The sequence below is a fragment of the Micrasema longulum genome, unplaced genomic scaffold (genome assembly GCF_059751315.1).
Source record: "Micrasema longulum isolate JH-2025_06_02 unplaced genomic scaffold, ASM5975131v1 h1tg001225l, whole genome shotgun sequence".
NCBI classification, from domain to species: domain Eukaryota; kingdom Metazoa; phylum Arthropoda; class Insecta; order Trichoptera; family Brachycentridae; genus Micrasema; species Micrasema longulum.
The window spans coordinates 172,672-188,691 of NW_028278412.1; the positions used below are offsets into that span (position 1 = coordinate 172,672).

General features: G+C 31.2%; 1 protein-coding gene across 1 annotated transcript in view; it reads right to left on the bottom strand.

Moving 5' to 3' along the window:
- tefu (Serine/threonine-protein kinase tefu) overlaps window positions 1-15,560 on the bottom strand; it is a 47,348-nt gene extending 31,788 nt beyond the window's left edge. The window contains exons 1-10 of the mRNA XM_088234331.1: window positions 15,159-15,560; window positions 13,261-13,363; window positions 10,878-11,042; window positions 9,725-9,957; window positions 9,070-9,171; window positions 6,891-7,127; window positions 5,620-5,756; window positions 3,157-3,384; window positions 937-2,057; window positions 71-489 (exon numbers count right to left, since the gene is read on the bottom strand). Of these exons, the coding sequence (XP_088090457.1) occupies window positions 71-489; window positions 937-2,057; window positions 3,157-3,384; window positions 5,620-5,756; window positions 6,891-7,127; window positions 9,070-9,171; window positions 9,725-9,957; window positions 10,878-11,042; window positions 13,261-13,363; window positions 15,159-15,359 (2,946 nt within the window). The 5' untranslated portion in view covers window positions 15,360-15,560. The remainder of the gene's footprint in view (window positions 1-70; window positions 490-936; window positions 2,058-3,156; window positions 3,385-5,619; window positions 5,757-6,890; window positions 7,128-9,069; window positions 9,172-9,724; window positions 9,958-10,877; window positions 11,043-13,260; window positions 13,364-15,158) is intronic.
- Between the last annotated feature and the right edge of the window lie 460 nt (window positions 15,561-16,020).

Below are 16,020 nucleotides of genomic sequence, written 5' to 3' on the forward strand. Positions count from 1 at the left end.
CTAGGACAGATACATGAAATATCACATGTTTGTGAAAGTTAAGATAATTTCATAAATGTTTCAAACTTACATCTAATAAAAATATTTCTGGCAATGTGGAAACAAGATCCTCAAAAATTTCAATAGGAGCCTCAAGCATACTCTGACCCAAACAAATGCAGGAGTAGAGTCGGATGGAGAATATTGTGTTAGACAATCCTTTAAATTGAATTTCGTCCATCTGCTTCCCCCAATCCTCAATCTTGGACATATTCTGTATCCACGACAGGCACTTGCAGGCTTGGGCCATAGTTTTTGGAGCGTAGATCTTGTCCGTACATCTCTTCATAAAAGTGCTAAGAATTATAGAGCAGTTTTCTCTGTTTGTTCCTGTTCCAAATTTTTCAATGGCCTCTAAGACTCCATAAAGAAGTGCAAGAATAGAATAGGCAGCTGAGTTTTCTCGAAAAAGATTCAGACACATGCCTTGGATCAGGGTCAAAACAAGCCCTAAAAAATTAATGTACATTTCACCATTAATTTTAAAAGAGTGACAAATTCAAAATATTTCATTTTATGGGAATGTGTTAAATTACAAACTTTTCTCTTATTTATTAACGGCCTTAGCCAATTTGTACAAAATGTATAACATAGTTAAAAGATATGGTAGAACATATTGAAGGGAAAGCATAGGTAATAGATATGGCTAAATAAAATAAAGGTAAATACAGAGATTATGAGATTTGTGATAAAACAGTGACTAGTAACTAGTGCCAGAAACCTGACGATATTATGAGTATATATTTGAAATTTAATTTAACATTTCAGTTATTATTGGAAGCAATATCACGAGCACATACTTTCAATACCTGTCAATTTATAGCAATCAAAATAGAATAGAAATTTGTTTAATTGTAACTACAGATCAACAAGATAGTCAATATTGTTTATACTTACTAATGGGGATGTCTTCCTGAACATAGTTAGTTGTAATAAATGAAACGACATCAACGGCTAGTAAAAACTCCTCGTTCGTTTGAAAGTTCTTGTAGTTGGTGGCATCCAAAATATATGAGAGAATTTCATCACGAAATTGCGAATTTTGAGCACAGAAATTGACAAGTATATTTAAAGCGATACGTTTCAGTGTAAATTCCATTTCTGAGCTTTGAGAGTTCATTCTCATAATTGTACTGCTCCCTTCTCCAACAGAATCAGGATTATCGATCAATGCACATAAACGTTTAATTAGTTTTGCCGATGTCGTTTTACAAATTAACTCGTTAACAGAGTTGCTATAGTACTGTCTTGTGTAAAGTTTTTTTACGTTTTTAAGTACTGTTTCAAAATCATTCTCATAAGAATTTCCCGACTCTTTGGTGAAAAAATACGGTAGAATATCTATAATGAGATTTAATTCCTTCTTTACATTTAGAGACAATGGTTTAATGTCTGGAACTGAATTGAGCACTTTAAATTGACTGAGAAGACTTAAAAATTTCAAAACAGTATAGCATTCATCGATGCACAATATTAAGCTAGAAGTTAAGTCAATACTCTTTTCCAGTTTTTCAATGATACCAGAGTTTAAATGGATAATTATATGTTCAAAAACCAACTCCGAAATAGAAAAAGTGTGAGATCTTTCGATACGTTTTGCTGTTTCAAGATTAGTTTCAACCAAAAGTCCATCTTCAAAATCACTTTTCAACATAATGTATTCGTGAGAGTTGAATAATTTATCTTCGATAGTTTCAGGGTGTGGTATTTCTTGTATACATGGAATATTTTCTTGAGTACAAAGTTGAAACAAGACAAAGGGGACTTCAGTAGATACCGAGTAATTATTTAAAACCCACTGAGCAATTTGCAGCCGGACATTTTTGTCTGTGATTTGGTAGTTGTAATACGATAATGCAACACTCAGAGTGGAAAGACTATCTGAAGAGGCCGGCATTGTTTTATCAGAATATAAATTAATCAAACCATCGATAGGAACATCAAAACTTCCAATATTCAAAATGGCTCTGATAATATCATGACAGTGATCAAACACCATGTTAACTGACGACACTTTTCTGAAATAAATGTATAAATATTACTTTTAATACATTAATCAAATATAGTTTTTTATAGAAGTTTGGCTGAAAAACCACTTACATGTCAATTAAAAAAATGTAACTGGATTAATTATAGATATGGCCAATGACGATGTTTAGTGCAACCCTGAATTGCATTTTTTAAATGTTTACTTGGACATAATAACAATACCAACATTTCATTGTACGTACTGTATTTAATTTTCTACATATTTTCTTTACATCTTTTTTAAAATAGCTTTTTTTAGCTTATACATACACATGTGTAAATTGTCCAGCTCATTATTCAGACAAGTTAAAAAAGGACAATTTAAGTCAAGTATGCAGTTTTACATTAAAAAAATCATGAATTAAATGGTGATATTGCTTGGGTCACGTCAACAACATTTATAAATATCCTATTAATAAAGCAAAACAATTGGTGAATGCACCCCTTTCAAAATTCAGGTACAAATCAACAATTTATTAGATTTGAGTTGACGATTTAAATATTTAATTTCTCACTATCTCTAAATTTATAATTTGAAGATATCTGCCCAATGAACTTGACAATTGATATTTAACCTGTCCACGATTAAGTAAAATAATCATTCGGGTCATGTAGCCAGGAGTGAGTTATTTCCACATAGTCATATTAATTTGTTTTGGATTATGAAGACTCTCTAATCATGGAAGCAATCCGCAGTGTAGCATATGTGCGTCTATATTATCCAACAGGTTAAAAATAAAATAATATAAATATCTTATAATGAATTAAGGCACCTTTGTAATCAAGGAAAAATTATACTTCCATGCTAGGTGTCTGTTATAAATATCATCATCATCTGCCTTTCCATACCCAGTGATGTACAGGGCACTGCATTGGTAAGACAAATGCAGCCTATTTTGATAATCTGTTCCAGTAAGGTAAGGATCGAACCCAGGACCTCAAGAATGGTAGGCAAATGCGCTAACCACTTCACAACGAGTCCGATATCTCTACTTGATTTCTTTACTCAGGATTATAAACAATTTGTATACAAAAGTAAACAAAATCTAGAAATGTAATGTAATCCATATATATGTATGTAATGTGTACCTGACACAAGTATTCCAAATAGTTAGGAATGGATCAGCGTAGTCATCTTCCCACTGCTTCTTCCCGATTTCAATACACACCACACTAACGCAGTAGTAAAAGGTGGAATACTTCAGTGAAGAATTTTCACCGAGCATCAATTTGCTTAGAACATTCAGGAGATTCTTCTTATCAGAACATGACAGTGTTTCAGAATACTTTTTTACGTACATCGCAGATATATTGAGCCTGAAATCACATATATTTTTTAAAACGCTAAAAATTTGATTGAAAAGAATAAACAAATACGTATATAAGTCCTAACGATGACATAGTAACCATGAAATCAGTCGACATTTAATACGGTTTATACAAATTTATAAAAAAACGTATTAAACGTCATATCACTAAGTAAACATTTTATTTAAATATAACATACACTAAAACCTCTTTTTGTGCAATAATTTTTACATATTTTCTTATGACAACGACCGGTCACTCGCTCTCGGGACACATTGCATTGTTAGAAAAAGAAAATCAACACTGAACAATAGTGAGATTGACGCAGATTCTAATCGTGAAGAACCATTATCTACTGGGTATATTTTAAATTGCTGTTAAAGTTATGGGGTTTTTAAAACTCATAGAATGTATCTTCCCCTTTTCTAGTAAGCCATTACTTTCTTTGTGGGATTTTACGTGGAACGCATCGACCACACAAAAAAGATTATTTTCTAATACAGTCGAACTCGGTTATAGTGATCACGGAAATAGCGAGACCTCGGATGTAACGAGGAAACATTCGTTGACATTTTAGTTGATGGTTTTTTCCATACAATTATTTACTGTTATAACAAGCTACTTCTCGGACATACCGAACAAAAATATTGTCAAAAATGACACAAAAAATCTTCAATTGTTAAAAACATCATTCTCGAAATAAGAACCTAAGAGGAAGTTATAAAAATGAAGCTACTGCCGAAAAATACATTGACTTTCTAAAGGCCATAGTTACAAAAATGAAAAAAATTAATGAAGGAATTGACTCAGACCCGTGAAAAATAACTATTGTGCAAAATATGCATACCAGGAAAAAAAACTTTGTATGCAAAGCAATGAATAACGGGAACAAGAGGAAAAAAAATAAAATAATAAGAACCTGAGTAATAAAATCCAAACGGTCGGCTAACGTAAAGGATAAATACCGCTAGGCGTTGGGATTGGATTATGTTTATGATAGCTATGTTCAGTAAATTGGATTTTTCGCCGACAATATTGAAAAATGAACACACATGGTTTTTGAAAAATCCATGCTTTGTGAACTTAGTAAGTGCCGGTTCGGCACATTGTTACAATTTACAGCTACTTTTGTGGTTTATGAATGACATGCTTGTTTCGGGGGTTTTCAATACACAATAAACATTACAAGTGGGTGATGTCAAATGAGTTCTAGACCAGATCAGTTAAAACCCAACCCCTGAATTATAAGCATGTCTACTAACAAAAAGAATTGTCTCTCAATTCGTGAAAAAGTGGCAATTATTTGTGATATCGAACGTGGCGCGAAAAATGTGGAAGTGTGTACAAAGTTTTCTCTATCTTCATCCACAGTGTCAACATTGTGGAAAAATAAGGATGTTTATTTGTCTGCATTTGAAAAGAATATCACGGACACAAAAAAATTTAGAAAGTGCGGTCGTACTAATGTCGATGAAGCATTGCTCCAATGGTTTTGTATCCAAAGAAACGCAAGATTTTTCATCGATGGACCAATATTGAAGGCGCAAGCGGAAAAGTTCGCAAAACCATTCGGAAACAACGATTTTAAATGTAATAATGTCTTCATGTGATAGGTATGTTTGTAAGCATTTATTATAATTTTGCCTAACATTTTTTCAAAATTTTCTGTATAAATTATATGTACACATATGTATTTACTTCTTTACTTAGTGACAATGTGCAATAGCGATTGTACAAAAAAAACCTTTCTCTGGTATAACGAGTCTGGCGGCCTCCGTGGTGTATTGGTCAAGACGCTTGACTCACGCACGGAAGGTTCTGGGTTCGATTCCCGGTGAGAACACAAACATTAAAATGTGATTTTTCTCAAGCCTGGTTGTTCTGTAATGTAATTCACCACTGTAATTGGGCCTTCTGGCCTGTTGTGGTGCAAAAAAAAAATGAAACGAAATGAAAAATGAGTAACACTTATAACCAGCAAATTCAATCGTTCCCATCTTCCTCGTAATAACCAAGTTCGACTGTACTTTTTTATAAACAGTTCTATTATGAAATTTTGTTTCTTTAAATGTTTCAAATACAATTTGTAGTTTCAATTTCAATATTTTATTTTACAAATTTTTAAAAATAAATCAAACCGATGAAACCAACGATATATAGATTTACCACACATTCATTAAAAACTATCCAATGGTTTTCTATTACACCATTTAAAAAATTACATACAATCTAATTGAAACTTACCAAGGGTTACTGTCCGTACTTGTGAGTTGTATCAAATCAGCAACAGTATTAATATTATTATGTTCCATTCGGCTTCGTTTAGGAGGATTTGTGCTATCTTCATCATTATTCTGATTGTGTAGGGATCCATTAAAATTCTGAAATAAATTTAGAAAATATAATTTCTAAATTATACTTTCATGTTATGAAACCTGCCCGAAGGTAATATGAAAGCCTGGGCATTAAAAGGGGTTGTGACATTTCATTAAATTATATCTGTAGTACTCAATGAATTATAATTGTATGTTTTTTGTTTATAGATCCCTATTTATTTATTTTTACCATACATTTTTAAAATAGAAGATATTTTCACTATTATAAACTGACTCCAAAAAATAAAAAAAAGCTCTTTTACTTGAAAGAGACTTATGCTTCGAATCTAATAACAGGACAAATCTTAAAACAGTATAGATACAATAAAAATTAGTAATAAATTTCATATTATGTGCAAATACAAATAACCGTTTTCGATGTTGTGTTTATTAAGGAGAGGCATTAGGCTAGTGACTGCGCGTGAGTTAGGTATTTTATATGATGTACAAAAACATATTTTCATACGTAGATGTATCAAAAATACCCCAAGCGATAAGACGACTATCCAGCTCCAATGTTTATCTCAAACTAAATTTTTGAAGAGTAAGTTTGCGCTTGACAGAAAATAATATTTTTCACCCAGTTTACTCCATACAAATTTATATGAAAATCGCGCATGGCAAAATCAATGAAAACTAATCATGTTTGAATATTTGACAGAACAAATACACATATTTATTTATTGGCTCTGTAATGTTTTAGTATTAAGGAAAATTTTAAAAGTTAACACCCTTGTAAGACTTTTAATTGTGCCTACAGCTAAGGCATTTCTTAGCATTTTAGACAATATTTAAGTATGATTATCCGTGTTCACATATAACATATAAAAAAAAAAATTTTTATAGTAAACTTCACTTCTTTTTTTTTAGCCTACATATTTTTGAAATGTTCAATTCAATTAATTTATTTTTCAATACTCTATTTTATGTTAGTAGTTATGCCCATTGTATACCTTGTTTACCTGTTTCGTCTCATTAAGAATATTTTTCTTGTCAACATATAGATAGATCTTGGAAAACCGTATATAAATAATGGAAATTTGAATTTTTTTAGTCCTGTGTTGTCAACTTATGACTATCAATATGTCAATTGTAAATATCACACTAGTTTTATTGGCAAAAAATACAATTATTACAAACCTGATGCAAAAACTCAACAGCCAAATTCACAAAGTCATCACAGACATTAGCCGGTTTGATGAGTCGTTTCACAGTATTCCCTTGGTATGTGGCCTCCACTTTTATCATTTGATGTATTGAAATTAAGGCCTCCCTCCATAATTTTAAATCTTTGACTAAAACCCCGGACTGATTTCTAAATCTTCCTCCGGGGTGATGAACAGTAATAGATAGATGCAAAAATTTAAAGAGGGATTTCTGAAAGAGATATAACGTAACAATGATATGGCATAAATATGGCAACCTGCAAACACTAAAATGTTATATTTAAACTACAGTATATAGATAAAACATAGAATTAAGAATAGTCCAGAAACTGTCCAGTCCGAGCATCAAACAGAAGGCGACTTAACTACTCTTAAAATAGTAGTTTTACATTTTGACCCATTAGATTATTTGTAGACGTCGCTCAGTACGCAACTCCCGATTCGAATTCATTTATGCCGTGTTGTGTCATTCTAAAGTGTAGAAATACTGCTGGGATCTTAAAGAAACAGGATGGGATCACATTTCATGTGTGAGTTGCAAATGCATGTGCAAGTAGCAAACGCACTACTTAAAAATTTCATTATTTTTCTATCTGTCAGATTGTCAAAGAAAACAAAATGGACATTTCGTTAGTGTTGCCAGGGTAGTAAATTTTTTTACCGTACTTTGCTCATTTAATGAGAGAACTAATGAAAATTGAATCTCGGAATAAACAAAGCCGTGGTGGACATTTGACTGACATTATCTTTAAAATATCAAATATAATTTAAGATGATATAAAAATATTCATTTTATGTAAAATAAAATTTTAAGTTCAAAGTTCATTAATTCAATTACTCTTATTAGATGACCCTTGACTTATCTACTCTGAAGTGTCAATCAATGTTTCCGCGTGCACAATTAAATTTTAGAGAAATTAACAGATTGCTTTTTTTAACCTTACATTTGTGTTATGATTATATGTTTTCCCATCTGGAAATATTACGCGGCGACTTCACAAATGCGCGTGGCAAAAGTGGGGCAAAGTGGGGGGATTTTCGGACACAGTTCGATATATGATTCTACGCTCCTTCTGGACTATTCTTAATTCTTACTTTTTACAGTACATTCCTAGCTAACAACACCCTGAAGCTAACTTCATACAATTCAATTTTATTTAGAAAAACACTCGCTAGGTAGCTACAATTAAAGAAAAAGTTACAATTTTGAATTCCAGAGAAAATTTATAATGTAATATTTAAAAAACAAATTATAATGCTTTTTGGCAGTACCTATATAGAGTCGTCGCCATAAAAGAAATTCTGCGGTGGAAAAATGAGGAAATAAAAGTGACAGATACAGTTTCAGCCATCTTTATTTTCTAATGTTGTTTTACGAGTGAAAATTGTTAAGGGCTTTAAAATGTATTTTTAAATATGCCGAAAGTGTGAAAAGTAACACCCATGAAATAATTCCCAAGGTGAAAGAGTTTTGTGAGTCAGAAATGAAAAATAAGGACGTTTTAATTTCGTTACATAAAAATTGTTGCCGTTTTGCCGCCATGATAGGTGTTGGTGTTTAGTGTTGTCATTTAAAACACATTAGCTCACTTAAAGGAAATATTAATTATTAATAAATAGAGTATCCAAAAAACATTTCCATTAAAGAATATTATCTTAGAAAATTATTCGAATCCTAGTACGGGATAAAGTGATTTTGCAGAATGACAATGCTCGACCTCATGTTGCGAAAGTGGTCGAGACACACTTGGAAATGGAAAGTTCTACTCCACCCGCTGTATTCTCCAGACGTTGCTCCCTCTGACTATCATTTGTTTCAATCAATGGCACACGGCCTGGCTGACCTGCACTTCCGGTCGTGTGAAGAAGTAAAAAATTGCATAGATTTGTGGATCGCTTCAAAAGATGACCAGTTTTTTCAATGCGGAATTCGTACATTGCCCGAAAGATGGGAGAAAGTAGTGGCCAGCGATATACAATACTTTGAATCATAAATATATAACCAGTTTTTTACAATAAGCACGTAATAGTAGGATACAAAAATATACTTAAAGGTTTATCATAGAAACAGAATTCAACTTTTTTTTTTGTAGTTACAGGAGTGACATGATACACAAAAAAACCACAATAATATAAAAGAAATATTAAGTCACCTTTTTGTTCAACGAATCAGATGTTTGTTCATAGAATTTGATTACATGAGGTATAATTGTTTCTGTAAAATCACAAATAGCCAGCCTACTCTCAGGAGCTACCTACGATTAAACATTAAAAATATTAAATTAAAAAATGTAATATAAATGGGAAATCTAATAATGAATAAAGGGTACACGGCTAAAACAAAACTCATTGCATTTTTTCAATTTTCGAGATATTAATGCCATATTTTTCCCCTGGATGACTTCAATAAAATGGAATATTCCAAACTCTTTGGCTCCTACAATGGTAGCCGAAAAGTCGGAACGAATCCAACTTACACAGGGTCACCAAAAAAGATACATATTTATTTATTAACAAACATTGTCCATTTAAACGCAATTACATTGCGTTATAATGTTTAATAAGCCAATGTTAATGTGTTTGTGCCTGTCGGTGAATCAAGTAAACATACAAATTTCGTTTGTGTTAATTAGGCACACTAGAATATTTTATTTTAAAATGTTCAGTCACACACACATAAGACAAAGTTAATTTAATATATAGATTTGAAAACTTTAAAAACATTGAACCGGGCTAGTGTCTCGGACTAACGGATCAGAGATCCGCGGTTCTGCCTTATTTTGTTAAGATAGATTAATGAAAGCTTACGTTTTGTATGATCAATATGGCGAGATTCAAGACATTTTCTTGCAGGTGATGTTGGTGCCTCTCAAAATTATAATTGGTATACAATTTTGTTAGTTCAGTAAGACCATCCCTTATCGGTAAAATGAAATGACATCTCACTACTCCTTGCTCTATTATTTCCTTTACCAAAGTCACTGCTTCCAATCTATCAATGTATTGTGAACCGCTCACAGTAATAGCTAGATCCAGTAAATCTGAACAATATAAACAAATAAATAAATATTTTTAATCAACATTTTCATTTTATTTTGTTTTTTGCAGTGTTTTTGTTCTTTATTATCTCTTAAAAGTCTGTGCTAAAATATCCCTCAGGAAACGGCGCTGTAATGTCGTGTTACATTAAGCAGAAGATAAAATGTTTTTAAAAACAGGTATTTTTAAATACAAAAAACTGACACATATAAATATATCATCAGTATACTGGTAGTATATACTCGGTCAGAAACAAATGAAAACGAAAATTGGAATCAAGTTGGGGTAGAGTGGGGATCAAACCTCAGACCTCTAATCCGTGAGTCCGATCAACAAAAGTCGTTTTCAGTCTTCCTTATTGATATTTTGGACATGATAAAAAATTGATCGAAACCAGCATGAACATGATCACAATACCAGAGAAAAGGTAAAAATCAGACTCCCATATAGAAAAAAGGCGAAGTCGCAAAATTCTATTTTATATAAGGCAGTAAAAAAATATTATGAAATGGTAAAAAACATTTATAAAATCAAATCAAAATTCAAACAGAAGGTTTAAAAATATGTGTTAAATAACTTATAAAAGAAATATATGTGCATTGTTATTATTAGAGCATACATAAGAATGTTTATGTGCGCCCTATTTCAAGATTCAAAATAAAAAAAATATACTAAGTCTTATATTCTACATAGACTCATGTGACATCATAGTCACACAAGGGTTAAGAAAACAGCTAATAAATATTAGTAAATAAACTATATCAAATGTCAAAGATTACAAAAAACATGACACTTTTCTCACTTTTTCATGTTATTTTCATTTCTCATACTTTCACCATCTCATCTTAAATTTGTATTATTTTATAAATCAAGCAATATATTAAAGGTGTCAATTTTGCATTACCAGCAAATTTTGTATTACCTGCCCATTGGTGTGGAGTCAAGTTGAGAACGTAATGACGTATCCTGATGATGTGTTTGCTGATGAGTGTAACGTAGGAAGCTCCAACAGCTTTTAGAAGCCTGTTACACTTCAAAACATCCACACAGCACTCCACTAATTTTTCAGGATCAATAAAGCACTTATCTGTCAAAATATTTGCAAAAATTAATATGGTTAAAAATATATATTTATAAATAATACATCGTAAGAAGATGGTCAGAAAGAAGTAAGGATAGTACCATAGAATAGCGCTTGTCCATCGACCAATTAATACACATAGACGCACCTTTACCCCTTAGACACTTAACTCATGCACAAACGTTCAGTCATGCCCAACGCGTACTTAGTCGATCTTCAACTGCCATCTAGATGAGACGTGAGCTTGACATTAAGAATCTAAACCAAAATACCTGCTTGTGTCGTGAAAGCATGTAAAAACAGTTTGGATAAACATTATAAAAAAAATTGTGTAACTTTTCATTGGTAAGTATTTGTTTACCTAATATATAAAAAAGGTCATGTTCGTATGTGTGTTCTCTATAGACTGCATAACTACTAGACCGATTTACGTGCGGTTTTCAGCAAACTGTAGATCTTTATCACGACTATATTTATAGCGCTTAAAATCTTCAATTTATTACGTAGAAAAAAAGTTAGGAGCATAAATGTTTTTTTTATCCTTCACCAGGGCTGAATTTGCCTAGAATGCCTTTATAAAAAAAATGGAAGGATGTTATTTTTTTGTGTTTACAAACAACATTCGTTTTTTTATGGATCCCAATCAGATTATTTCCTTAAATTCCTTTTAATTTCTACCCATTAATATCTTTTTACTGGATTTTTGGTAATACTAAAATAATATTAACTGACATTAAATACATTTTTGAAAATTGCATTCCTGAATAGAGTGCACCCATGAGAAGAGCAGAGTTTGATATTTGCAAAAAGAGTTCTATATTTGAAAATGAATTATTTTATGTTTTGGAATTCAAACATAAACATATACTTAGGTAGGTACTTACTTAAATTAAATATTTGAATAATAATTCTTTATGGATTTAGAATGCAATCATGAAAAAGTACCAAGGTTCCTACTTATCAATGAAAAGTTACACCATCTTTTTTCATGACAACAAAACGTCGATTCTGTCTATTTTAGTTAGGCATAAAAGGTGTGAAAAATGCAGTTGTCTTTTTTGCATAGCATCGGGGAGGCATCTTCAAGACATACAAGATGTTTAAATATCTATTTATCGAAATTCCCTGTCACCGCATATCCTCACAATTTATGTAATCCGAAACACAAAAATTATAATGTTTATGTACATATCTAATTTTAACTAAATACAATAATTGATATCAAACTTTCGATTGTGTTAATTAATATATATAAACGAGTATGTACTCAAATCTAGCAATAGCAAACCATTGCCGGGTTCAGCTCGTAAGTGATAAACAAAGCTTAAAATAATTCATATTCAAATATAGGTATTCCTTCTTGTAAATGTCAAACTACGCCTGGCGGCAAAATAGCGAAGGTCTTACTAATAGAGATATTCTGGTAGGAATACATTAAAAAAAATATAATGAAGAGAATATTATTTAAGCATTCCCCAAAATCCAGTAAAGAGGAATAAATGGGTAGCAATTATAAAGATTTCAAGGAAATGATCTGATTGAAAGCCATCAAAAACAAACATTGTTTGTTAACATTTAATCAAAAACTTTTTGATATACTAAAAATGGGTACCCTCCCATTTTTGGAAGTATATGCAGTCTCGTCGATTGGTATAAATAAACAAACTCGGTTGCTAAGGGTAGAAAGTTAATATAACACTCACCAGTTCCGAAACAACGCCCGATTTATTTGAATAAATAATCAAAAATTGGATCAACAGAATGCGCTACGTAACTGCTAGTCCTGGAGGGCATTTGTCAGGTAACATTTTTTAAAAAAATGTGTATTTATTTTTTTTCAAACACTATACAAACTTACGCATTCCAACAGATAGTTGCTTCTTTTATGTCAATTCAAAGCTAAAAATACCCATTACTTAAATCTAATATCAAATAATCCATGATTTACAGAATTAATTTCCTTAGGACCACATCCCTGTGATCTCCGTGAATTTAGTATTTGGAAAACAATAAGACATTTATAGTTATAAGTAATGGTACATTATTTTTATTCAATAGCATATATTTTTAGACACCCAAATTTTTGGCATAGAAAATTAAGGAAATAATTGATTTTTTTGTCACTTTTAGCGCGAGTGTCAAGATACACTCTAAAAACATTAATGTATTTTTATTTAGGTACAAATGTTTAAAATAATTTTATGCATAATATATGGTAACTTACTTTTTATAGCACCAGAAATAATGATGGAAAGCAAAGATGTGAATAATTGTCCTTTGCCGGTGGTGGAAGTAGACGCTTTTCCAGAATCAAGTTTTTCAGCTTCCTGTCAGAAAAAAATGATAAATGTAAAGATTAAAATAAAAGGTTATAATCAACAATATAAACAAGATATTTTGTGAAAACAACTGCCATACATCCGACGTATAATAAATGGAAACATAATTCCTTTACTACCATTACCTATTTTTAGAAAATACTGTGTTGCCTTCAACGGTTTTGAATAAAGAGATAGCAAATCACGATACACAATATGCAAACATTTGTAAGATGTACATATTACTTTAGTTCGTATCTTCATGAAACTCATTGATACAGCTATGACACTGGTTGCCAGTGTTATTATTTATTTGCTTAAAGATGGTGAAAAATTTGCTTAAAGATGGTGAAAAATTTACTTAAAAATATAACTATATAACTACATACTCGTTTCATGATTTGTACTTCATTTACGAATAAAACGATATGTCTGTTCTGTTCTTCACAGTTGCAGTGTGATGAAAGCATTTACACGGCAAACGCGACATAATTCACATCTGATCACAACAAAAGTACGTTAGAGAATAAACCCAGGCGAGGCTAAATGCTATCAACTTTGCGCTTGTAATGTGTCTATTTAATTATATGTCATTCTCATATAAACTTATTGTGTTACAATATTACATACTTATTTCAAACAGAAGTAATAAAAAAATATTTTTCCTGATAAATACAAACTATGGAAATAAATATAGCATATTGCTTTCTCATGGATCTCCTTTTTTTATGTTTTATATTGCTATATCTTAGATGCAGCTAGTAAAGTTCTTAGTGGTGGGGGTCAGTGCTATGGAAGCCCCTGACGTCATGGTGACCGGTAAAGATCTATTGTGACTAGTAAAGTTATTTATTTAGTATATACACGGCTTAAACCAATTACAACAATATAAATAAACATACTGATTCTGGAAAGGAAAAAATTACCATTGCAACTTTACAGAAGAGCCAACAAATATATTTTGTTTTATTTTTAATTTTAAAAAAAATCTCATGCATTTGTATTATTTTGGGGTGATTCCTACATAATTTTAATAAAATTTTAAAATACGGGATTCTTTATTAATAATTTTTAAAAAAGAAAGTTTAATTGGCTCTTCTGTCAAGTTGTTACATGAAGCTTGGTAACTTTTTCCTTTCCAGTGAAACTGAACAAAAATAACATAAAACTATGTAGCATAAATAAAAAAAACTATGTCTATGAAATCATCATGGAACAATGCACTGCATACTTATTGCTGTTTTTTTTTTGTAATACTTGTGTACATTACCATAGCACAAACTAGAACAAAACTATTTATAAATTTGAAAGAGATTAAAAATGTATAATTATTGGTGTTTTATTCAACTTTACTTTGGCGAAACTAAGAACATCAGACATTCATTTAAAGTTATGATTTAAGTTGAGGTCATTATTTTATTTTTATTGTATTTATTTTTGTACTACAACAGGCCAGGAGGCCCAATTACAGTGGTGAATTACGTCACAGAACACCCAGGCTTGAGAAAAACCACATTTTAATTTTTGTGTTCTCACCGGGAATCGAACCGTGCGTGAGTCAAGCTACACCAGGGAGGCCGCCGGATATATTGTAATAATATATTGTTGTCTTGCATAAAATTAAATATTATGTTTGTTATTGATATATTTAATAAGTACTGTATTTGATGCTTGCATCCCATGCATACAAAGAACTAAACGCTCAGGCATGTACTTTTTTATTGTTACTTTTGTAGTCTTTAAACAAAAGATGCATTTTTATAGAATCAAGAATAAAGTGTTATCAAATAATACATAAACGAACCTTAACAATACACCTATGCGTTATGGTAAGAAAACTTTTCCAAGTTAATCCAACATTTTCCTGAAAGTTTTCTGTTAGCAGAGCGGGCAGTCCAGTTCCTCCCAACAGTTCTTTAAGCGAATCTGCACATTTTCGCTTTTCCGTAATACGATCTGATGACAAACCGTCGAATATTTTGGAAACCGTAATTTCGAAAGACATTGTTCAAAACAACTAAATAAGCATATTCTAAGACCGCTCTCCCTCAAAGATTCGCCAAATTCTGAACATTGAAGAAAGAAGTAACAATAAAAAAGTATTATCATATGAATTGGTTGGAACTATTTTTTGCGCCACATTTGTGACATTGTTATTACAAGCAACGAAATTTAACCGGCTTTGACATCTGTCAAAGTGCCAAAATAACCTATTTTATTGATACTTTGCTTTTCGCGGTTTTCTATAAAACCATAAACAAATCGTTAAAAAAGTCGAGGCAAATACTTTTATTATGTACAATAACATGATAATTATAATATTCATGGTAGAACTATTATTTCGTCACATTCAAGTATTGTACAGTTTTACAATTCCACAATGTGTCAGAAAAAATCTTTAAACTATTTTTATATTTATTATTTTATACGTATTCAGTATTATGTCTGTACTCTTCTTATTTGATTATTAATTAAAACTAATGTCTGAGCACCCGATGACAAACTATTATTGAATAGTTTATTGGGACAAAATATATCTTAATACTTTGTTTTCTTTGTAATGTATTAATATTGTAATTGAATAAAGAATATAAAACAAACAAAAAAACAAAAATTATGTAGATGCCGTCAATGCCGCCATGTTGTGCCATGTGTTATTTTTCAGT